Source organism: Berghia stephanieae, chromosome 7 (assembly GCF_034508935.2).
Source record: "Berghia stephanieae isolate SIO BIC M18660-M18661 chromosome 7, UCSD_Bste_1.3, whole genome shotgun sequence".
Taxonomy (NCBI): domain Eukaryota; kingdom Metazoa; phylum Mollusca; class Gastropoda; order Nudibranchia; family Aeolidiidae; genus Berghia; species Berghia stephanieae.
This window is the reverse complement of record NC_088366.1, coordinates 54,581,517-54,606,341: the sequence shown is the minus strand read 5'-3', so window position 1 is coordinate 54,606,341 and position 24,825 is coordinate 54,581,517. Positions and strand designations below refer to the sequence as shown.

At 39.2% G+C, this 24,825-nt stretch overlaps 2 protein-coding genes across 2 annotated transcripts in view; one reads left to right on the top strand and one right to left on the bottom strand.

Moving 5' to 3' along the window:
* Positions 1 to 1,580: 1,580 nt before the first annotated feature.
* Positions 1,581 to 9,484, bottom strand: LOC144976264 (BPTI/Kunitz domain-containing protein-like). The gene is made up of 3 exons (XM_078920454.1): positions 9,454 to 9,484; positions 7,938 to 8,067; positions 1,581 to 2,204 (listed from the first exon to the last, which is right to left on the bottom strand). The coding sequence occupies exons 2-3, from the start codon at positions 8,005 to 8,007 to the stop codon at positions 1,861 to 1,863; spliced, it is 414 nt and encodes a 137-aa protein (XP_078776580.1). The 5' UTR covers positions 8,008 to 8,067; positions 9,454 to 9,484; the 3' UTR covers positions 1,581 to 1,860.
* Positions 9,485 to 11,437: 1,953 nt separating this feature from the next.
* LOC144977507 ((Lyso)-N-acylphosphatidylethanolamine lipase-like) overlaps positions 11,438 to 24,825 on the top strand; it is a 27,651-nt gene continuing 14,263 nt past the window's right edge. Inside the window, exons 1-7 of the mRNA XM_078922805.1 lie at positions 11,438 to 11,730; positions 14,225 to 14,304; positions 16,565 to 16,743; positions 17,175 to 17,355; positions 20,027 to 20,236; positions 20,625 to 20,742; positions 21,717 to 21,903. Coding sequence (XP_078778931.1) covers positions 11,699 to 11,730; positions 14,225 to 14,304; positions 16,565 to 16,743; positions 17,175 to 17,355; positions 20,027 to 20,236; positions 20,625 to 20,742; positions 21,717 to 21,903 — 987 coding nt within the window. The 5' untranslated portion in view covers positions 11,438 to 11,698. The remainder of the gene's footprint in view (positions 11,731 to 14,224; positions 14,305 to 16,564; positions 16,744 to 17,174; positions 17,356 to 20,026; positions 20,237 to 20,624; positions 20,743 to 21,716; positions 21,904 to 24,825) is intronic.

Below are 24,825 nucleotides of genomic sequence, written 5' to 3'. Positions count from 1 at the left end.
ATAGGACGCTATTCTATCGCAAAGTACTTTCCGCCAGATCTAAAAGACTCAGCTATCCAATCACTGCTTGTTGGACGGAGGAGGGGGATAGGGGATGGGGGGGGGGGCGGCAAGAAAAGTCTGACTTCATCTGGGATCGCTCTCGGTCTCTTTGCGTTTGAGTTTGAAGCGTGCTCTACCCATTGAGCTATCGGGATCCATAGTATATGTGTATTATGTGCGGTGGCCCAGCAAAATCGGGCATAAGACCCAAGACACGAAAAGCCGTAAAACAGGCTAAAATAGATGAATTTGGGGGAATTTTTTTTTTAAAAGCGTTTTGAGGTTTCGACGAAAGGCGCTATATAAATATGCTTATTATTATTATTATTATTATTATTATATTATTATTATTATTATTATTATTTATTATTATTATTATTATTATTATTATTATTATTATTATTATTAAACTATCAAAATTGAGTTTTTTCAGTCAAGATTATCTTTGATTATCGATCTATAAGTGTGTGAAAGCATTTGCACGATAATAAGCCATAAATATTTTTATTTTAATATATAATTATTTGATATCTAGTATATCTTTATGCTTCCTAAAGCGGGATTCGAAACAATGTCCTGCCATCAACAGTTCACATGCCGTTGTCATAGGGAGCGTTCACATATTACGTCATCAGCAAGGGGGGGGGGGAAGGGGGGGTCTACCAAATGTTGACATGTGTTGACATGGGGGAGGGGGGGGGGGTCAGACCCAAGATGATGTCATCAAAACATAGGCAAATTAGGCCTATTTTATTAAATGCAAGAGCTTCAAAAATGGCATTCCAAATAAATTAGCAAAAAGGTGAAAATTTATGTCCCCATTGTATCGTAAAACATAAATTATCAACAGTTTCTGAAATTAATAAAATGTCTGAATGTGTTTTATCAAACGTTGATAATCAATGTTTATGGTTTGAAAAATGAATAATAAATATTGTGAAATTAAAGTTATCTTTTAGTTTTTATTAAATTAGATGACGTCATCTGTTGGGGGAGGGGGGGGGGGTCAGGTCAATGATGACAAGTGATGACTTGGGGGAGGGGGGGGGGGTCTAAAAAGGGCAAATTTTTGATGACGTAATATGTGAACGCTCCCATATATACCACTGGACCACAAAGTCCCACATGAAGTACATAATAACAGAAGGATATTCTGAAGTGCAGCTATGTGGTCTAGTGATATGACACTCGCTTTCGGATCAGAAGGTACTGGGTTGGAGCCTCGCTCGGCGCATAGTTGAGTCCTTGGAAAAGGCTCTTTAATCGCATTCTCTCATCGTACTCAGGTGTAAAATGAGTACCTATTGGCCGTTAACAGCATTGTCTCTATTCGGGAAAAAATATATATATGAACGTTTATAGTCTGGATAATACAGTTTAGTGAGAATTACTCATAAACATGGATGGCAAAAAAAACAATAACAAAGACCCGAGTGACGTCAACTTCGTTCTATCTATACGTGATCAGGAGACGGGTGAAGTGAGGTGGGTTGAGTTGATTCAAAAGTAAGAAACTAAAAACAAATTGATCCACCACATCGCTGTTTATTACAATTTATTATCCCTTACTTAACTCACTCAATCCTAGAGAATTTTGCTACTTTTCAAAATTGGAAAAAATGTAATGAAAATGAGCATGTACATAAATAGTTTTATTCAACTATCATTAACATGGAAACCCAAAAACATTAGCTTTGATACCACGCCTATGATTTGTCTCATAAAAATTTAATAAATAGACTTGGGGTAAAAGTAATCCCGGGTAAACTACGGATATAGTCGGTGTTAGGGTTGAGTAAGTTAACCAGCAATGTTTATTTATTGAGTCTTTGTTGTACTTCCACAAGCAGCTTTGCACGCATCGATTGTCTCAAAATTGTTAGCATTGCCCTGACAGCCTCCATAAAAGAACGAATCACAGGCGTTGGTAGCCGAGTTGTAGAAGTAACGAAGGAGCATAGCCTTACAGAAGCCAACCTCTGGTTGTTGCTGACAGGGATCGCAAGCTATTTCACAATCAGCCAGTGTCTCGAAGTTGTTTGTATTTCCTTGGCAACCGCCGTAGACAAACTTTGCGCATGCGCTTTTGGCTGGGTCATAGTAGTATCGAGGGAAGTAGGCTAGGCAAGGCCCCGGTTCCGGTTTTAGATTGCATTGTTCGGCTGAAATGGAAAATAAATTTGAAAACTGAAGACAATGATTTTTTAAGGGTTACCTGCCAGTTTGTTTGTTTGTTTATTAAAATCAAAACAGAAATTTGTTTAATTGAGCTTTTTTTTATAGCGCAATATCCACTGAACGTGCTCAAAGCACTTTACAAGGGGTCCCTGGCCAACAGCAACACTTAACAAATAGGATGAGATCAAGGAATTTACCCAATGGAAACCGTACGGTGCTCTTATTGGCTAACCAACCAGCGGCCTCGATGAGAAAAATATCCGCCATTTTGATGTTGGCTGGGAATCGCGTTACTATAGTAAACAAGCGCTGATCGCCCGTTCATGAAAACAAGTTGCTGCTCGCTCGTTTAACTCAAAATTATTCAAAACGATATCTCTAAAATGATATAAATGTGACTTCTTAAGGTTTTCTTCACGGTCAAAACCACACAACATTCTATTAATGATTACGTCCGAGGCAAAAAGGAATATTGACAGGTCGACCGAGAGTTGAACTCGTGAGACGACAAACATCAATGCGAAGTGTAGCGAGAGTCAAGCTATTGTTTGTCTTGTCCTATTCTATATAGAGAAAAGGATAAATAGTATAGCCTCGTGTGTGAGTGGTTGCGTGTCATAGTCTTGTTTTTAAATTGTTTCTGTTGTTTATGTGTGTAGTGATGACTCTCTCACACTCAATTTCAATGCCGAAAGAGGAATTCCCGCACACAAGAAAGGGGAATTGGGGTGGTATTTGGCATACATATTGTATAGTATCTAGTTCTAAATAGATAACTGATTAGAATTATATTATGATATATAAACACAATGCCAAATACAATTCCGAAGTTTCCTTATTTCAAATGAAGTAAAGCTCCAAAACCTAATGGTAGTGATTGTAGTACTGAGTGTTATTGAGGTGATGTGGTGTTGGTGGTGGTTGTAGTTGTAGTAGTAATAGTGATGATGATGTGGTGGTGGTGATGATTGTAGTTGTAGTAGTAGTGGTATTGATGATGATGTGGTGGTGGTTGTAGTAGTAGTGGTAATGGTAATGATATGGTGGTGGTGGTGGTTGTAGTAGTAGTGGTCGTGATGATGATGTGGTGGTGGTGTTTGTAGTAGTAGTGGTAATGATTAGTGCGGGGCGGTCCTTGGCAAGCTTAAGGACCACGGTCCTACGGTCCTTGGGAAATGAAGACCGCAAGGACCGGTCCTAGGACCGGTCCTTTTCGACATTGAACATTCCTGAGAGACTTGGAAATTCGAACCGTTTGACCTTTGAGACCGTGGGATCGTTCATTCTTGAACTGTTAAAGACCGCTACACGATGAAAACCGTGGTCTACAGGAGTAAAACACACGGAGTAGTCACACTCATTTCAAATTGTAACCTAATTAGAGAAGAGGGGTGATGCCTTCTTTATTTGCTCACCGTACTTCATTGTTACTTCGATAATTTAATAAAATTTGAAATTTATCCCCATTAACGGAGATAATGGCATCGCCCAAGGCGTTGATCGGGTTGTTCGTGGCGTTGATACACACACGCAACTCCTACCCCCCCCCTCCCCCCCCCCCCCACACACACACACACATTAGAGGGCAGCCAGCATTGAAAAGTAAGAGAGAGACGTGAAGTTATAATAAGAGGGGGTGGATGAGGTAATAAGAGGGGTCGATGGTGACTTTTCGCCAGATCTAACAAACTCAGCTACCCATTCATTGCTGAGTAGACAGGGATTTAGAAAAAACTCGACTGCACCCGGGATCGATCTCTGGCCCTTTGCGTATAAAGAGAGTGCTCTATCAACTGAGCTATCGGGGTCCCCAAATATTCTATTGGACTTTTTTAAAATTCAGACGTTATAACTGGTTTTTTTGGAAGGAAGAAACTAATGAAACTCATATTATTTGATTAGTAAAAACACCAAACGAAATTTTAATATAATTGTATTATTTTAAATGACAACACTGCGATAGAAAGGAGTGGTGACAAGAGATGGACAAAAGAAAACAAAGAATCGGATTTGCTACTTGCTAGGTTCGACACACACACACACACACACACACAAACACACACATCTTTAGTAGTCACATACATTTCAAACAATAACCCATTAGAGAAGAGGGGTCATGCCTTCACCATAGATCATTGTCATTGCGATCATTATGGTGTAGTAAATTTTGAAATTTACCCCGTATAATGGAATCGTCCAAGGCGTGCGCCTCCTGTTCCCCCATCTCACACACGAAAGGGCGGTTTGTGGAGTGAAGGTTGGTGGTCGTCTGCCTGTATGGTCGTCTGTGTCGTTTAGTGTATGGCAAAGGGGGGTGGGTGCGATTAATTAAGTGGGATGGGTGGTGATTGGTGGAAGATAGGCAACCGAAGGCAACGAATCGCTGGGGAAGTAGTAGGCTATGGCGCGAGACCGAAGGTGATCAGACCGGTCTTCAGCGCGGCACTAGTTCAAAGGTGATAAGAAGTGAGGACCGCCGCCGGTCTTCACTATGGGACCGATCCCCGGTTCACAGCTAAAAGACCGTGGGACCGGTCCAAAGGACCGGTCCTCAGCGCGGCACTAGTAATGATGCGGCTATGTGGTCTAGTAGTATGACACTCGCTTCCGAATCGGAAGGTCCTGGGTTCGAGCCTCGCGCTCGGCGCATAGTTGAGTCCTTGGAAAAGGCTCTTTACTCACATTCTCTCACCGTACTCAGGTGTAAAATGAGTACCTGGCCGTTAACAGAGTTGTCTTTGTCCGAAAAATTGTAATATCGCCTAACAGGCGTCATGTCCCGTCCTACATGTTAAATGTTGACCAGGGACCCCTTGTAAAGCGATTTGAGCACATTTAGTAGATATTGCACTATATAAAGCTCAATTTAAAAAAAAAATATTTCAATGATGATGATATGGTGGTGGTGGTTACAGTAGTAATAGTGGTAGTGATGATAATGTGGTGGTGGTTGTAGTTGTAGTAGTAGTGATAGTGATGATGATGTGGTGGTGGTTGTAGTAGTAGTGGTAGTGATGATGATGTGGTTGTGGTGGTTGTAGTAGTAGTTGTAATGGTGATGATATGGTGGTAGTGGTGGTTGCAGTAGTAGTGGTAATGGTAATGATATGGTGGTAGTGGTGGTTGTAGTAGTAGTGGTAATGGTAATGATATGGTGGTGGTTGTAGTAGTAGTGGTCGTGATGACGATGTGGTTGTGGTGGTTGTAGTAGTAGTGGTAGTGATGCTATTGTGGTGGTGGTTGTAGTAGTTGAGGTAGTGATGTGGTGGTGGTTGTAGTAGTAGTGGTGGTGGTGGTTGTGGTAGTAGTGGTAATGATGATGATATGGTGGTGGTGGTTGCAGTAGTAGTGGTAGTGATGACGATGTGGTTGTGGTGATTGTAGTAGTGGTAGTGATGATGATGTGCTGGTGGTGGTGTAGTAGTAGTAGTGATAATGATGTGGGGCTGGTGGTTGTAGTAGTAGTGTTAGTGATGATATTGTGGTGGTGGTTGTAGTAGTAGTAGATGATGTGGTGGTTGGAAAACACATTACAGGTTATTATAATACATGATTACACACATTCTCTAACTTCATTTTTTGACAGCTTCGTTGTGCCATAAATATACGCAACAGTTCTGAAACATTTTATTGTGGATTTTGATATTGTTTGTTGTTTTTCTTGTGTCGTTATGTTGACATAGATACCGAATGAATGGTAATTACTACATTCTCAGCCAACAACAAAATGGCGCTGAATGCTTTCATTTGTGGACACTTTTTAGGCTTCGTACGTATTCTCATTCGTTTAATTCTATGGATGAGATATTATATTTTTTTCGGACAGAGACAACGCTGCTAGCGGCCGGGTCCTCATTTTACACCTGAGTAATGTGAGAGAATTTGAGTAAAGAGCCTTTTCCAAGGACTCAACTATGCGCCGAGCGAGTCTCGAACCCAGGACCTTCCGATCCGAAAGCGAGTATCATACCACTAGACCGCATAGGCGCACAAAAAATTCGATGTACCTACGTACATATTTATTGCAGATACTTGATTGTGTATTCAAAGCAAAATAGCGGTAAATCTATTGTTTGAAAGGGGAAAATCGGTTTATGGGTCAAAACTTTTACGTACAGCCAATGTTTTTTTGTTTTTTTTTTTTATTTTTTGTTTTTATTTTTTTTATTTTTTTTATTTTTTTTTTTTTGGCTAACGAACACAAAATTATTGGCAAATCTAAAAATTATAACATTGTTATGGGTTTTTATTTACAGACTGATAAACTAGTCGCGTGCAAACCTTTTTTTTTTTTTTTTTTCTTATTTATATATTTAGATATCTAATTAAATTGAGCTCTATCAACCGTTGACTCAAATGAATACATGGGAAATAACTGCGTAAATGAACTGGTATGACAGTAATGACAGAGTTATGTCCCATGAATTGTTACCTTGTCTTAAAGACTGAATGCGCTTGTTTATTCTTATGTAACTTCCTCCTTCCTATCGCTGATGTCCATGACGGTATTTCTGGACACGATGAAATAAATGACCACTAAGCAACACGATCGACGTGCAATTTCTTATGGGCTCATTGTTATAATGGAAGTCTCCAAAAAATAACGCAAAACATTGTCCATTCCTACAACAAGTTAACTCACTCAACCCTAACACCGAATATATCTTTACTTTACCCAGGGTTACTTTTACCCAATGCCTATTTATTACATGTTTCTGAGACAAATTATAGGCGTAGTATCAAAGCTAATGTATTTAGTTTTAGTTTGTATGTTACTGATAGTTGAATAAAAACTATCTACATGCTCATTTTTAATACATTTTTTTTCCAATTTTGAAAATTAGCAAAAATCTCTAGGATTCAGTGAGTTAAACTAGGCCCATGAGTGCGTTCGGAGGTCAGACCTGCATAATATATATACACGTCGAACTCTATAATAATATATGTCTTTACAATAATCTATAAAATGATTATTTAGAAAATATTAAAGGGAGTAATGATCGATTTTAAATTGACGTTGGGAATCGCCACCTGGCCGCCTTTCTTTCAGATTCATTGTCCGCGCACTTCGAGACTAAACAGTATTACCGGACCAGTTCTGATCGTTGATGTTCCAAATATTCGTCTCGATCTATGTTAAATTACACATTACAGTAGTACCTTCAGACTTGCTTACTTGAAAATTTAAAGATTCGTAATTTTTAGGAGATGAAATTTTATACGCAATAGTTAACTTTAAAAATAAACAATTTACAATACAGGAGGAGGAGGGGGAGGAGGAGGGGGGAGGAGGAGGAGAAGGAGGAGAGGAGGGGGAGGAGGAGAAGAAGAAAGAGGAGGAGGAGGAGGAGGAGGAGGAGGAGGAGGAGGAGGAGGAGGAGTATTAGGAGGAAAGGAGGAGGGGGAGGAGGAGGCGGAGGATAGGAGGTTGAAGAGGAGAGGAGAGGAGAAGAAGAAGAAGAAGAAGAAGAAGAAGAAGAAGAAGAAGAAGAAGAAGAAGAAGAAGAAGAAGAAGAAGAAGAAGAAGAAGAAGAAGAAGAAGAAAAGAAAGAAAGAAAGAAGAAGAAGAAAAGAAAGAAAGAAGAAGAAGAAGAAGAAGAAAAAGAAGAAATAAAGAAAGAAAGAAAGAAAGAAAGAAGAAGAAGCAGAAGAAGAAGAAGAAGAAGAAGAAGAAGAAGAAGAAGAAGAAGAAATCATTATCATAAGAATATACTCACCGCATAAAATTAAATCAACACAGGTGGCCACAATCACAAGGGCTAACAAAGTGTATAAATCCTTCATCATTGCGTAGAGAGTCGAGTCACAATGGGACCAAGCAAGTCTTTCATCTGGTATTTATAGTAGCTGAGCACACATCGATAAGATGTGGAAACGGCCATGTCATTCATTTGTGACCCTTCGTCTCAAAACGGTATTATGTCGGGATGGACCAGATGCTAAAAAGTCGAATTATTGTTAAACTGGTCAAAAATATGAAACGTTGGTATTTAGCACAGTAAAATATGATATTCCTTCTCCTCTATAAAGCATATAAACTCAACTTAAACATCATAGTTCTGGCTACAAATTCCATTTTCAGCATCTTTATCATCCCGACTTAATACCGTTTTGAGACGAGAGGTCACATTTAGTACCTTGACACATCTTTCCCGATAAGAGATGCAACTACACAGTAGACAGGGCTATTATTATTGGTCATTCGACAGAAGGAAAATAAATAGGAATTTATCCGACGTGCGCCTATTTTCAGGTCTTATAACCCGGTTCATTATTATGGACTCATCATTGTTGGAATGGAAATCTCTGGATAATGACGCAAAATATTGTCCATTATAACAATGTTAAACCAGGCCCATAATTCGCTCTCAATGTCAGACCTGTATATATGTACACGTCGTATACAGGCCTACCCCGTGTAGGATTATTGGTGCTATTATGGGAAGAAGTCAACCCGTACATAATTATCCTTCTGATGAAAGAATGTAGGCTATGATTTTCACAGTTTAATACGAAGGATCTTTGTATCTCCGTATAATTTGTCTCATGTTAGGTAAATTAATACAATTGGACAAGTAATTTAACTAATAATTTTGTTTTCTCCAGGAACATGTTCAGTTTATGACACTCGGGTAATTATCAGTCTCATTCTGGTGTACGATTCAATATTCAATATCTTATTTTTAAGAGAGAGAGAGAGAGAGAGAGAGAGAGAGAGAGAGAGAGAGAGAGAGAGAGAGAGAGAGAGAGGGGGGGGGGGCAGGGGGGAGCGCATACATGTAGTTGAGTCTTTGAAGAATGCTATTTACTCACATTAACTCACCGTACTCATAAGTAAAATGAGTACCTGGCCGTTAACAGCGTTGTCTCCGTTTGAAAAATTATAATATCGCCTAACGGGCGTCCTGTCTCGCCCTACATAATGTTAAGGGTTGCTGTAACGCTTTAAGCACCTTTCGTGAATAGTGCTCTAGACGTCTATATAAAAATGTGTTTGTTGTTTGTTTGTTTTTTTTTTGCTTTTTTTTTTTTGTTTGTTTGTTTTCTTTTTACGCTTAATCAAATTCACAGATTTTTTCTTTCACACTCATGAACGGTTTTGAAACCTCTGGTCTACAGCACCTTGATGCAATGTTCCTGGTTCCTCTAGATGCTCAGCGTCTTCAGCAGCTTCTAATGGTGCTCACACTACTATGTTATGACGATCGACCCAATAAGCAAAATATTCCTTACCTCATTCGTGCACCGTCGCAAACCCGCCCCGGAATTCTTCGCCACAACACCCAATTCAACTAGATGCTCTGCGGTTTCGGGATCTATCACCACATCGGGTACATGTTGAACAGGTAGAAAGTCCCCACTGATGAAGCGCACTTGCTGTGACTGTGAGGCAGCTCCTCGACCGAAGCCGACTCGCAGCCACCCATTGTCTCCTCTTACTGGTGTCAAAGCCTGGCAACTTCTCACCGAGCTTAGAGGAGTGTATGTCCCCGCCTCATTATCACACGAGGGATTGAATTCGTCCAAACCGACTTCCATCTCGTATATGCATCTCTGTCCGTAGTCAGGGAAGCTGCGTACAAGGGTTGCCGGGACTTATTTCGGCTCGAAACGGGGGCGCCGTCCATAATGCGCTTCAGAGGGGTATCTCCATTCCCTCTCTCTCTCGGATCTTATTTAGCCAGTTTCCCTTAATCGTCTCCCTCCGGACATCGAGGGGGGGGGGGGGGGGGGGGCTGGATTGCTGCCATAATCGGGCCCCATTCTCCAGGCGTAGGTCCTCGACCGAAGCCAATTCGCTACCAGCCAGTGTCTCCTCTTACTTGTGGAGAAGCCTGGCAACTTCTTCTGGATCGTGACCACAACGAGTGCAAGTGCAAGTGGGTGACCTCGTCTTGGCCTAGATACTGATGCAGAGCAGCAGCTGCCGTTAATCAAGTCCTTGGATTGAACAGCAGCTCCTAATATTACGAAGCTTCGTCTCATGACGTTCTATTCTATCCAGGAGGCGATTTTGTTGCCGCATTTGTGTACAGTCGCGAACCCGCCCGGTAGCCCCTGTCACAAAACAACGTTCAACCGGATACTCTGCAGTTTCGAGTTCTTTGCAGTAACGAGTAAGCTACATGTGGGACAGGTGGAAAGCCCCATTTGATGTAGATAGGGTGGCTGCTGCCTCTTCTTGGAACAGAATCTGGGTTATTTTTCCGCCAAGTTGTTTTGTTTTGTTTGTTTTTAAGGGTTTTGCGGCGTTTGTAACACATTTAGGTCATATCAGCGCAAGTAAAAAGGAAGAAAATGGATTAGTAAAAACTTCTAGAATTACAATTAAAGCACCCAAAGAAAGGGTAAGACTAAGAAGAATTTGTTCAAATAGGAAACAGATGTAGATTCCAAAAGCACACTAAAAAGTATTTAGTTTGAGATCACCAAAAAGTCTCATCCAGACACTAGCACAGGTCCCGAGTAAGAGTTATACACTCAAATGTCTACAAATCATATATAATATGTAAACAAAACATAATACAGTGCATAAAAGAGAGATGATTTACAAGGAAAAGAAATTTCATCTCCCAAAACTATAACTATATATTCGACTGTTTCCCTCCCAGCCAAGGACTCCGACCAGGGTCAGGACAAAACCAAATATTCTCATGCCAAGACAAAGACAGAAAGCAATTGAAAAACAGGGGGCTAGAAGACACAGCAAGCACCTCCCTGCCCACTATGGTAGGTCATGAACCCCGCCGAGTTCAGAAGAGAATTACGTCTCCACCCAATGGCATCTATAAAGTAGACACTGTCGACACACACACACACACACACACACACACACACGAGTAAATTTAAAGCTCGCTGAGCATGGTAAACCATGAATTTTTTTGTTCAACTATTAATTTAATGTGGATTCGGCACTCGTTGGAAAATGCAATAATCCACCCAATGTAAAAATACTGGTTCCAATTTAGAAGTATGGAGCCAGTCCTCAGGGACTGGATACATACCGTGTGCAACTGATCTTCTGGATTTATTAAGAGTGATAGTTTTTTCTTTTTTTTTTTCTTTCTAGTTTGAATAAGTGCATCCTACTAGTTTTGTCACCTTATGATTCAATATGCAACCTATTCATTGTTCGTCATCCGGAGGATTTGTTGCACACTTTCAATGAATTTTGAACCGGAAAAGAAGACCGTGAGACGTCGCGACGATTAAATTCTGTCCATGCCGCGGGGATGGCGTGTATCTATTAATAAACTTGTCTATTATTTTTTTTTTGACCAATAGTAATGCTTAGAATATTGTCGTTCGTAAGAAGGGAAACTACCCCTATCGCCTTTCCATGTCATTTAGATTGTTATGTAATGGTAAATGTAAACAGTAGTGACTAAGGATTTTTTACTTTCTTTCCTATTTTTGAAATCTTACTAACATGACACTTTAAACTTATTTTCTTCTACATCGATTGAATTTGCTTTTAATGACAACATACATTTTCAGAATGACGACTTGGTGAGTGTTTTTGTTTTTGCTCTCGCGAGTGTTAGGCTATATAGAATTTGTATTGTAACTCAAACTCTAGAGGTAGAAGAATGAATCTCGTGAATCTCAACTTTCTCTCATCTCCTTCGGCGTTATCACTGCGCATTCCCTCATTTCTGAAATAAAGAATTTTTTCACATAGATCGTTTTATTCATACGACGTTAAGAAAAGTCTTGTCATTGTCGTAAATTTAAACTTTCACAAGGGCGGAGATGACCATACCTTGGTGGTCATGACAAATATAAATACGAAGTGCCGGAGAAGTGGACATTGTGAGAATATCTCCAGCAAACCAAGTTGATTAGATTAGACTAGACTGGGACGTCTAACATATAATAACATAATGACGATAGCAACGTCAACAAATGAAAGAGAAAGAATGAATGTCAGTGCCAAAGGTAAAAACAAATAAAAATAAAAACAATTCTTTAAAATAAGAATAAAAATAAATAAAATAATAAACTTTCTGTGATGTTACATAATCAAATAAGGCTGCGGCTATTCGGACTCGAGTCTGAATAATCTCCCAAGGCTGACTCAAAATTAAATGCGCAAGAGCAATCAGCAAGTTCTTTGGACTCGAATTTGAAAGCCTCCCCTGGCTGTAAATTTCGAATTTATTTTAGTTATTGACAATTACATAACAATTGATACAAATGAAAATAACATAATGTTAGAACTATCAAGAAAGAGTCTAAACGTTATTTGACGAGAAAGGCAAAATCATTGATCAATTGGAAGTCCAGATAGAAATTAGTTACTGAGGTCTAAAAACAAATTTACATAATGTCCAAATAAAATCAGGACAAAATAATAATATTCTGGATTCTGATAGTGTTAGACAAGCAACAATCCTTCGACTAGAGTTAGAGGTGCCTAAATGAGTCAATAAAATGGAGAGAAAGATAAAGTGAGTAAATGTGACTCATATATAAGTAAGGGAACAACACAAAACAAACAGTGTTTCGGCCCTTGGCCCTCGTCAGGAGACAAAAAAACAAAACACAAATATGTAAGGTGACTAAATATCATATTTGTCAAATGTGGAAACAATTTAAATGTATGGAGAGGGTGTTGGATGTGGATACAAGAAGAGGCGCTTGCGTTGTCTCGGTCCGAAAAAAAATGTGATATCGCCTAACAGGCGTCATGTCTCGTTCTACATGTTTAGTGTTGCTGTTGGCTGGGGACCCCTTTTAAAGCGCTTTGAGCACGTTGAGTGGATATTGCGCTATGTAAAAGCTCAAGTTTATTAGATCTGGTGGAAATTACTATCATCCTTTCAAAGGGCAGAAAATAATTTCTATCATCCTTTTCACGTTATGGAAACCTGAATAAACTCTGGCTCCATGGCTCTTCAGGACTCCTTCTGTGTCTGAAATAAAATGTTAAAAATTATGCCCTTCTGCCCTGACATCATAAGATACCGTCGCCTAGGCATTCCACGAAGGAATATAGATAATTCATCAAACAAGATGTCTGGAATCACCCATGTTGTCCAAGTGAGCAAATTGGGGGTTAAAAATATTGCCTAATGAAAAATACGAAAGTGCCTGAAGCAGGGCTTGAACCTGGGATCTTCCGAGTCACAGTGCAATGCCTTAACCACTCAGCCACTTCACCCCCCCCCCCCCCCCACCCCCATCTGTGTCTGACGCCTGAGTTATCTAGGTCTTTTCTCGAGCTAGTTTGTGAAGAGAAGTTTTCTCTTAGGACCAATAAAAAATAAGGGACTTCTAGTATTATTTCATATATTATTTTTCTGGGTGGGATTCCTGACCTCCCATAGTGGGCAGGGAGGTACTTACTGTGTCTTCTATCCCCCTATATCTGTTTTCCAACTTGCTTTCTGTCTTTGTCTTGGAATGAGATTACTTAGTATTGTCCTGGCCCCGGCATGTTGTCCTTACTGAGAAGGAAACAGTCAAATGCATAGTTATTGTTTTGGGAGATGTTTTTTTCCTTGTAAATCATCTCTCTGTTATATATTATTATATTTGTTATTTTTAATGTATAATGAAATGTAAGCATTTGAGTGTAGTTCTCTTTGTTGGATCTTGTGCTTGTGTCTAGATGAGACTTATAGGTGATCCCAGACTAAGTACATTGATGGTATGCTCTTGGAATCTACATCTGATCCCTATTTGTTCCTTTTTACTATCCCGTTTTCTTCCTTTTTACTGGCGCTGATATAACTTAAATGTGTTGCAAGCGCCGTAAAACCCTTAAAAACAAAAACAAACCTGGGACCTTCCGAGTCACAGTGCCATGCCTTAACCACTCGGCCACTTCGCCCCCATCTGTGTCTGATGCCTGAGTTATCTAGGTCTTTTCTCAAGATAGTTTGTGAAGAGAAATTTTCTCTTAGGACCAATAAAAAATAAGGGACTTCTAGTACTATTTCATATATTATTTTTACCCTTTTTAAAAGCATTTACTCATGATGTATATTTTCCTCATCAGGTGCCAGAACCTCTTCAGATTTCATTGGGTTCCAGCATCTAAAACTTCATTGATAAACCTCGACAAAACACTGAGATGTTGTAAGTAATTGCATTTATTTCAGAATAAAGAAGGAATGAGCCATAGTTTCATTCACACTATGTCATTTTTAAATGATAAAGTCAGAGGCACAGGCTTCATTTTTTAATTTTTTCAAATTCTGTATTGTAATAAATTGCTGTTTGAAAAAACCACATTATCTTTATCAACCAAAAGGACTTTATTAACTGGAAATATTTAACGTACAGCTTCGAAAAGAATGGAATACAAAACATAGAATGTTTCAGACTCAAAATCCTTCTTCAGCCAACAACAAAAACAGTTTAAATTAAAACAACATTGGGCCATAAAGTATGTGTTTCATATATAATCTTTAGGATTGAGTGATAAAAAGTTGGCGCTAATGTTTGTTCATTGTCTTAGTTGACATTGTGGCAGTAGATAAGCTGATAAATTAAAAGCTGGTGCCGTTAATGCAGTCATTTTCGTGTATATATATACTTACTTACTTACTTATCTGAACCAGCGACCACCTGAGCTCTAGCCCTTCGGTCTTGTGCCATGACGTAGAAGTTAGACGTCTTTTGTAGTTGTTCCAGGTGATTATAAAGTGTGTTACTGATGCTTGGATTTGGTGGGAGGAATGTGCATCTCAGGTTTTCAAGAGGTTGACATTCAAGCAAGTGGTGTGTTACTGTTTCATTGGGGTGTTGACATAGGGGGCAGGAAGGGGATCTGGGTGGGGATCCTGACCTCCCATAGCGGTCAGGGAGGTACACACTGTCTTCTATCCCCTTATATCTGTTTTCCAACATGCTTTCTGTCTTTGTCTTGGAATGAGATTACTTATTTTTTTTCCTGGCCTTGGTCGGAGTCCTGGCTGGGAGGGAAACAGTCAAATGCATAGTTATTGTTTTGGGAGATGATATTGTTTTCCTTGTAAATCATCTCTCTGTTATGTATTAGTATATTTGTTATTTTTTAATGTATAATGTAAGCATTTGAGTGTGTTCCTCTTTGTTGGATTTTGTTCTTGTGTCCGGATGAGGCTTATAGGTGATCTCAAACTAAGTACATTGGTGATATGCTCTTGGAATCTACATCTAATCCCTATTTGTTCCTTGTTCCCCTATGTCTTACTTTCTCTTGGATGCTTCAATTGTAATTCTAGAACTTTTTACTATCCCATTTTCTTCCTTTTTACTGGTGCTGATATAACCTAAATGTGTTGCAAGCGCCGTAAAAACCCTTAAAAACAAAAAACAAACAGGAAGGGGATGTGTCTTTTGTAATTTTGCTTAAATGGTTGTTGAGCGGTATGTGTTGTGTTCTTAGTTGAAAGATGATGCTTTGCTGGTGTCTTCTGAGCTTATTTAGGCAATCAGTCTTTACAAGAGTGGTCATATGGGAAAACATACATCTACCCGTGGTGCTCATTGCCCAACTGTTCATCCATTCTTCTCTCTTATTTGTTTTGATTATCGTGTATATATACAGAAGTTGATATTAACCAGGGTAAAAAGCTTAGTTTGTAGAGCATTCGCTTCACATGTAGAGGGACCAAAATCAATCCAGTGTGAATTCACATTTTGTTTCTCCCCCCCCCCCCCCCACCCCTCATCCAACTACTAGTTATTGGGTAGATGGGTCTGTTAGATTTGGTGGAAAGTACTTTGAAATAAATAAGCATTCTATCCAAAGGGTTGCAAGCAATTACTAGTGTCCGTTTCGTGCTATAGAAACCAAGATAAACTCAGGCTCCGTATATACGCCTAATGGCTCTGATAGACTACTACTACTATCACTTCTACTACTCCTACTACCATTATTACTACTGCTACTACTACAACTACTACTACTACTACTACTACTACTACTACTACTACTACTACTACTACTACTACTACTACTACTACTGCTACTACTACTACTACTAGTACTACTACTACCACCACTACTACTTCTACTACTACTACTACTACTACTACTACTACTACTACTACTACTACTACTACTACTACTACTACTACTACTACTACCACTACTACTACTACTACTACTACTACTACTACTACTACTACTACTACTACTACTACTACTACTACTACTACTACTACTACCATTATTATTACTACTACTACTACTACTACTACTACTACTACTACTACTACTACTATTATTTTTTATTATTATTATTGTTATTATTAATATTATTATTATTATTATTATTATTATTATTATTATTATTATTATTATTATTATTATTATTATTATTATTATTATTATTATTATTATTTTCAGCTTTGCAACATAAAAACTTTGGCAAGTGGGTTCAGGTTACCCATGAAGATGAAACCCATGACATCTGGACAGTGACAGTGGAAGGAGAGGTTCCTGATGCTGTTCCCATTGTCGTTATCCATGGGATGGGTGGTGGATCCAACATGTTCCTTAAAAACATCGACAGCTTTGCCAAACAAGTGAGTGATGATATCCAATTAAGAAATTAAGGAGCAGGCACCGGGGTAAGATAAAGCTCTGAACAAGTGTGTATGAAAGGTGCCAGACAAAGCAAGAGAGATGACAGACTATAAACGATTCTAAAAAAGACTAAAAACATTTCTTTTCATCATCTAATTGTGTATTTTAGTGCCTAGAGCCTGCTGTCTGTGGGGATTGTAGCATTTCCGATGGCATTCGTTATTATTATTTTTATTATTATTATTATTATTATTATTATTTATTATTATTATTATTATTATTATTATTATTATTATTATTATTATTATTATTATATATTATTATTATTATTATTATTATTATTATTATTATTATTTATTATTATTATTATTATTATTACCATTTTCTATATATAAATTTACTCTTTTTTTTTTTTTTTCTTCCTTAAAAGAGAAACGTGTTCTTAATTGACTTGCCAGGATTTGGGCTGAGCTCCAGACCTGACCTAGAGAAAGTATTAGATGAAAATGGGGGACATCGGAAAACTAATGAGGATGATGTCGAACAGTTTTACACTCAAGTTCTAGATGCTTGGTTTCAAACTATGCAGTTAGACAAGGTTATTTTACTAGGTAAGCAAGGTTAATCTGATGAAATTCTGGTGATATTTGTTCAATAGCAAAATCCTGTTTCATAATTTATTGAATTTTGACTCCTGGGTTGTAGACACAAAAGGAGCCCCTGGCTGATCAAAGTGCTTGATCATACAAAGCAGCGCTTAACCCTTTGTGCGGCTATGTGGTCTAGTGGTATGACACTCGCTTTCGGGTCGGAAGGTCCTGAGTTCAAGCCTCACTCGGCACATTGTTGAAACCTTGGAAAAGGCTCTTTACTCACATTCTCTCACCATACTCAGGTATAAAATTAGTACCTGGCAATTAACAGCTTTCTCTCTGTCGGAAAAAAAATTGTAATATCGCCTAACAGGATCAAATCTCGTTCTACATGTTAAATGTTGCTGTTGGTTAGGGACCCTTTGTATAGTACTTTGAGCACACTAAGTGGATATTGCGCTATAAAATAGCTCAATTTAAATTTTTTTTTTTTTTTTTTTTCACAATACATATTATGGAATGAATTCTCAACAAAATAAAATTGAGTTGTTGTTAGTTGTGCTTCAGGAAGCAAATGAGCTCATTGGTGGTTGACTATTGAATACAACTTACTTTTTCTTTTTGTGATCATCGAATTGTTGTATTTTGACATCATTTTTTGTGCTGTGTCAGGCTACGAGTTTACAAAGGCTACACAAAGATAAGAGTCACTATGACTAATTGAAATTGAAAAAAATAGCCTGTAGAAGAGAAGAGGTTTTGCTTAAATCAAAGTCATCATTTATTTTAAGATATGAAGGAACTTAGTCGATGTCTATACAGTAGAACTCGGAAATAGCGAGTTCGACAGGTCCACTCCTGATTACTCACTATTTCCGAGTTCTCGCTATTCCCGAGTTGCCAGGAAAGGTTATAATATTGCTGGTTATTCCCCTCAGTGTGTAATTCGAGTAAAAGCCGTCGCCCCTATTTCAATTTCTTCACAGAAGTGGCAGAATGCTTGGTTTGTTTGTTTTTTGTGTTTTTGTTTTTTTTTCAAGTAAAATCATGACTAGAAAAAAAACAAGAACATAGAAGTGTGTGTGTGTGTGTGTGTGTGTGTGTGTGCGTGTGCGCGAGAGTGTTTGTATGCACTCGGCATGTTTGATGAGGTAAGCAAGCGCATCACTCAATCACTGACCCATTGAAATAATGGTTCCACACTCCCCTCTCTCGCTGATCGTGTCCTTCGTTAACGAATGCTACACGCTGACCGATGCTGCGAAGTGAGGCATGTTGACATGTGCTTACCTCGCGCGTCGCGTGGCACCACATTGGGTGAATAATTGACCCCCACCCCCAATGCACACACACGCACACAAACCCAACCCTCACCCAAATTTGTTTCGCCTATTATGTACTACTACAGACTAGGCTACTATGTAATATTACTCGTAACGAAAAATAAGAAAAGAAAAGAGGCTAGGCTAAAAATATTTAAATTGCCATTGTCTCTTGTTTTGCTTTACGTCGTTCGCAGTCCTAGGATGGGGCAGGAAATGCTCGTTATTTCAGAGTTGACCTCTTTTTCATACTCGCTACTTTCATGCTAATTTTATTGACTCAAATAAGGGAAAAAAAACGGGGATTTAGATTTTACTCGCTATTTCCGAGTTCTCGCTATTTCCGAGTACGTTACTTTCATGTTCTACTGTACACCTCTACACCTCTCTGTGGTCTTGTGGTATTACACTCACTTTGAGTTGAGTCCTAGGAAAAGATTCATACCCACATTCTCCTACCATACTCAGGTGTAAAAGGTGTAAAATGAGTGCCTGGCCGTTAACAGCATTGTCTTTATTGGAAAAATTGTAATATCGCCTAGCAGGCGTCATGTCTCGTTCTATATGTTATGTGTTATTGTTGTTGGCCAGGGACACTTTGTAAAGCGCTTTGAGCACATTTTGTGGATATTGCGCCACATCAAAGCTCAAGCTTAAGATTTGTACGCCTCTACACCTCTGTTATTAACAAATTAAAAAAAAAATTGAGCTTTATATAGTGCAATATCCACTAAATTTGCTCAAAGTGCTTTACAAGGGGTCCCTGGTCAACAGCAACATTTAACATGTAGGACGGGACATGCCGCTTGTTAGGCGATATTACAATTTTTCGGACAAAGACAACGCTGTTAACGGCCAGGTACTCATTTTACATCTGAGTATGGTGAGAGAATGTGAGTAAAGAGCCTTTTCCAAGGACTCAACTATGCGCCACGCGCAAGGCTGGAACCCCAGACCTTCCGATCTGAAAGCGAGTGCCATACCACGAGACCACATAGCGGCACAAAGATGGAAATGACAACTTCGGGAAGTAGTGAATGCCTACAACCGCAACATTTCATCAGACTTCCTGACCGATATATATATTCTTGATAACAGGGTCATGATGAATTTAATTTACATAAATTTTTTTTATGCATCAGAGGACTTTTTCATTTTGTTTTTGTTGAGGTTTTTTTTTTTAGAGAATACTCTGCATTAATGTACCCGTGTTGGGTATTTTGTTCTATTTGAAGCTGTTTTATATTCAATTTTTGTTTAGAACTCTTTATTTGTACCTTTTAAAAACTGTTTTGGTGTCCACTGTGCTTCATTTTTCATTTATTCCGATATATCTATGTCATCCCTCGAATTAATTTTTTAACCAGGTCACAGTTTTGGTGGGTACATCTCATCTGTATACAGTTTGTCTCACCCGGAAAGAGTCAAACATCTCATTCTAGCAGATCCCTGGGGTTACAGTCGTCGCAGAGTTGTCAACCCTTCCTCTTTCAGATGGAAAGTCATTATTTTCCTTATCAGCAAACTGTACTACAGAGTAAATATGTTCACCCCTTTCAGGATACTTGGGCCTTTAGGTGAGAACATCGGTTTATTTTTCATAATTCAATCAGTGGTTTTGATGTGGTTTTTTTTGTGTTTGTTTGTTTCTGTTCTTTCTTTTAATTGGGCGAGAGGGGGGGGGGTGTATGTTTTTATTGTTTATAGGACGAGAGATGCATGCGCACAACCAACGTGACGTTCTCTCTCTAATAACTTTTCCACCTGTGACGTCACAGACTATGGGTGACGTCCAATCAAGGGATGCTACTCTTCCGCTAATCTCATTCCCTATAACCACGAGCCCAAGACAGTTTGGGGTATCAGATCTGCAAATAAGTGCATGTCAGTCCTAGTAAAAAGTTATAGCAAGAGAAAAGAGATCAATTTGGAGTTACTTGCTTTTGTTCTGATTTTCCATTCCAGGGCCAAGGGCTTTCCGTGCCCTTCGATCAGATTTAAATGAAAGATACAGCGTTGGAGAGCCGGGTGACACCAGCTTCATTGATTATTTGTATGCCTGCAACACAGCTGGAAAACCAAGGTACGGGCTTGGGCTTTAAAAAAAAAACAAAAAAAAAACTTTAGTTTTTATGTCAACTTGACCTTTTTCATAGCGAAATATCCGATAAACGTGCTCAAAGCGCTTTACAAAGGATCTCTGACCAAAAGCAACATGTAACATGTAGTTCAAGACATGACGCCTGTTAGTTAGGCGATATTACACTTTTTTTTTTACAGAGACAATGCTGTTGACTGTCAGGTACTCATTTTACACATGAACACATTGAGAGAATATGAGTAAAGAGCCTTTTTAAGGGCTCAACTATATGCCGAGCGAGGCTCAAACCCAGGAGTTTCCAATCCAAAAGCGAGTGTCATGCCACAGGACCACAAAGCCACACAAGTATGTCATGCTTTGTTTAACAAGATTGCTTAATACTTTCTACGGATGGTAATCGGAAAAAGAGTTTAAAAAATAAATAAAATTGAGCTTTACATAGCGCAATATCCACTAAATGTGCTCAAAGCGCTTTACAAGGGGTCCCTGGTCAACAGCAACATTTAACATGTAGGACGGGACATGACGCCTGTTAGGCGATATTACAATTTTTCAGACAAAGACAACGCTGTTAACGGCCAGGTACTCATTTTACACCTGAGTACGGTGAGAGAATGTGAGTAAAGAGTCTTTTCCAAGGACTCAACTGTGCGCCGAGCACGAAGCTCGAACCCAGGACCTTCCGATCCAAAAGCGAGTGTCATACCACTAGACCACATAGCCGCACAGAGTAGCAGATAAAAATATAATTTTTGGTTTGCTGTTAACTTCATTTATTTTCTTACATTTTAGAAGGTATGATATTATTTATATATACATTTTGTGTAGGGTTTTTAAAAAATTTTAATTCTTGTATTTTAAAAATAATTTTACAAAATAAAATATATTTCTTGCATTTGGCTTTGGCCGTAAAAGGTGCAATTAAAAAAAAAACAAAAAAATTCTTCTTTAATCAGTGGTGAAGTTGGTTTTGCCAAAGTTTCATACCCGCTTGCCTTCGCTCGTAAGCCCATGGTGGACAGGGCTCATGGGTGGGACCCAGCATTGGATGTTACATTTATATGCGGCAAAGATTCGTGGATGGGGACCAGTCAGCTAAGCGAAGTCATTGAGCAACGCCCCTCAAGTTATACCGATATACAGGTAAGGCTGGGTGGGGATCCTGACCTCCCATAGTGGGCAGGGAGGTACATACTGTGTCTTCTATCCCCTTTGGTGCGGTCCCTGACCTCCCATAGTGGGCAGGGAGGTACATGCTGTGTCTTCTATCCCCTTTGGTGGGGTTCCTGACCTCCCATAGTGGGCAGGGAGGTACATACTGTGTCTTCTATCCCCTTTGGTGGGGTTCCTGACCTCCCATAGTGTGCAGGGAGGTACATGCTGTGTCTTCTATCCCCTTTGATGGGGTTCCTGACCTCCCATAGTGTGCAGGGAGGTACATGCTGTGTCTTCTATCCCCTTTGGTGGGGTTCCTGACCTCCCATATGGGCAGGGAGGTACATACTGTGTCTTCTATCCCCTTTGGTGGGGTTCTTGACCTCCCATAGTGGGCAGGGAGGTACATACTGTGTCTTCTATCCCTTTTGGTGGGGTTCCTGACCTCCCATAGTGGGCAGGGAGGTACATGCTGTGTCTTCTATCCCCCCCCCCAACCCGTTTTCCAATTGTTTCCTGTCGTTGTCCTGGAATGAGATTACTTGGTTTTGTCTTGGCCCTGGCCGGAGTCCTAGCTGGGAGGGAAACAGACAAATGCATAGTTATTGTTTTGGGAGATGATATTTTCTTCCTTGTAAATCATCTCTCTGTTATGCACTGCATTTTGTTTCTTTATTGGTATGTATGATTTGTAAAACATTTGAGTGTATTCCTCTTAGTGGGGACCTGTGCTTGTGTCTGGATGAGACTTTAGTGATCTCAAACTAAGTACTTTGATAGTGTGCTTTTGGTTCTACACCTGTTTCTTATTTGAACCAATTTCCCTTTGTCTTCCCTTTTCTTGGGTGCTTTATTGTAATTCTAGAACTTTTTACTATCCCATTTTCTTCCTTTTTACTGGCGCTGATATGACCTTAATGTGTTGCAAGCGCCGTAAAACCCTTAAAAACAAAAACAACATTGTGCATAGAGGACCTCAGATACAACAAGGCCAGTTAGACGAAATAGCAGTTATACACTGTCATGATTTTTTGGGATGTTTTTTTCTTTTCTTGAATTTTTCATTCTTACTTTGTCTGGCACCATTCCATGCACACCTTTTCAGATCCTTATCTAGAGCATTAAAAAAAATAGAGCATTTGTATAGCACAATATGCACTAAACATTCTTGAAACGCTTTACAAGGGGTCCCTAATCAACAGCAGCAATTAACATGTAGGACAGGACACATGACGCCTGTTAGGCGATATTACAATTTTGCGGACAGAGACAGCCCTGTTAATGGCCAGGTACTCATTTTACACCTGAGTACGATAAGAGAATGTGAGTAAAGAGCCTTTTCCAAGGACTCAACTATGCACCAAGTGAGAATGGGACCTTCTTATCCAAAAGCGAGTGTCATACCACCAGACCACATAGCCGGTGCCTGCTCCCTATTTTCACAATTCATCATCATCCATCGTGGCTTGTGCTCTTGAGCACGTTGCCGGTCAGCTGTCTCCACGAATCACGATCCTCTGCGGTGCGCAGGAAATCTGTGTTGCTTTTAAAGTCACATTTGGCCATTCTTAGGTTGTTTAGATAAGCCATTCTTTGTCTTCCTCTAGCTCTCTTTCCTTCGATCATCCCAGATGTTACTAACTTTTCTATTCCGTCTCTTCCCACACATGTCCCAGAAAGCGTAACTGCCTCTTTCTGATGCTATCGATTAGTATTCTTCCCTTTCTCAACTTCTCCAACACTTCCTCGAGATAAGCCATTCTTTGTCTTCCTCTAGCTCTCTTTCCTTCGATCATCCCAGATGTTACTAACTTTTCTATTCCGTCTCTTCCCACACATGTCCCAGAAAGCGTAACTGCCTCTTTCTGATGCTATCGATTAGTATTCTTCCCTTTCTCAACTTCTCCAACACTTCCTCGTTCGTTTCACTATTACATACATATAAAAGAGGCTTCATTGAATCGGATACTGAGATGTTTACTCTCACATCTTTTTTAGAAAAACTCTTTGATTTGAATTAGTTGAATTTGAGGATTAAAGTACTGATATATTGGGGTAAAGTAAAGCTTTTACAGAGATTTATGTGACCCCTTTGCCTTATTATTGTATATATTATGTGTGCGGCAATGTGGTCTTGAGGTATGACACTCGCTTTCGGATCGGAAGGTCCTGGGTTCCAGCCTCACTCGATGTATAGTTGAGTCCTTGGAAAAGACTCTTTACTCACATTCTCTCACCACACTTAGGTGTAAAATGAGTACTTGGCCGTTAACAGCATTGTCTCTGTCTAAAAAAATTGCAGGCGTCGTGTCTCGTTCTAAATGTTTAAAGTTGCTGTTGGCCAGGGACCCCTTGTAAAGCATTTTGATCACATTAAGTAGATATTGCCCTGAATAAAAGCTCAATTTTTTAAAAATTATGTCAGAAGAAACAGGATGCTAAAATTTGAATTTTAAGTCATGTGATCAAAAGTACAAAATTTGTACATTATTAGAAAAACTGAATTTATTCTTCACATTGAAAGCCTTTTAAATAACTGAAATATCAAAATTTAGACCTAAAATCAAAATAATATTTTCTTCTCTTTCTTGCATTCCTTCGAAGGGGATCAAACCTGGATTCCCAATGCTAATAACAAATTCCAAGGTCTTCTGAAGCTAATCCGTTATATCAAAGAGAATCAAAATTATGAGAATTATCAACTCTCTCTCTCTTTCTCTCTCTCTCTCTCTCTCTCTCTCTCTCTCTCTCTCTCTCTCTCTCTCTCTCTCTCTCTCTCTCTCTCTCTCTCTCCCCCCCCCCCCATATTTCCTTTTAATACCGTTTCGATACTGTATATCACAATTTGAAATGATTCATCACATAATTTCAATTCTTGTCAATGACATTTTCTCTCTCTCTCTCTCTCTT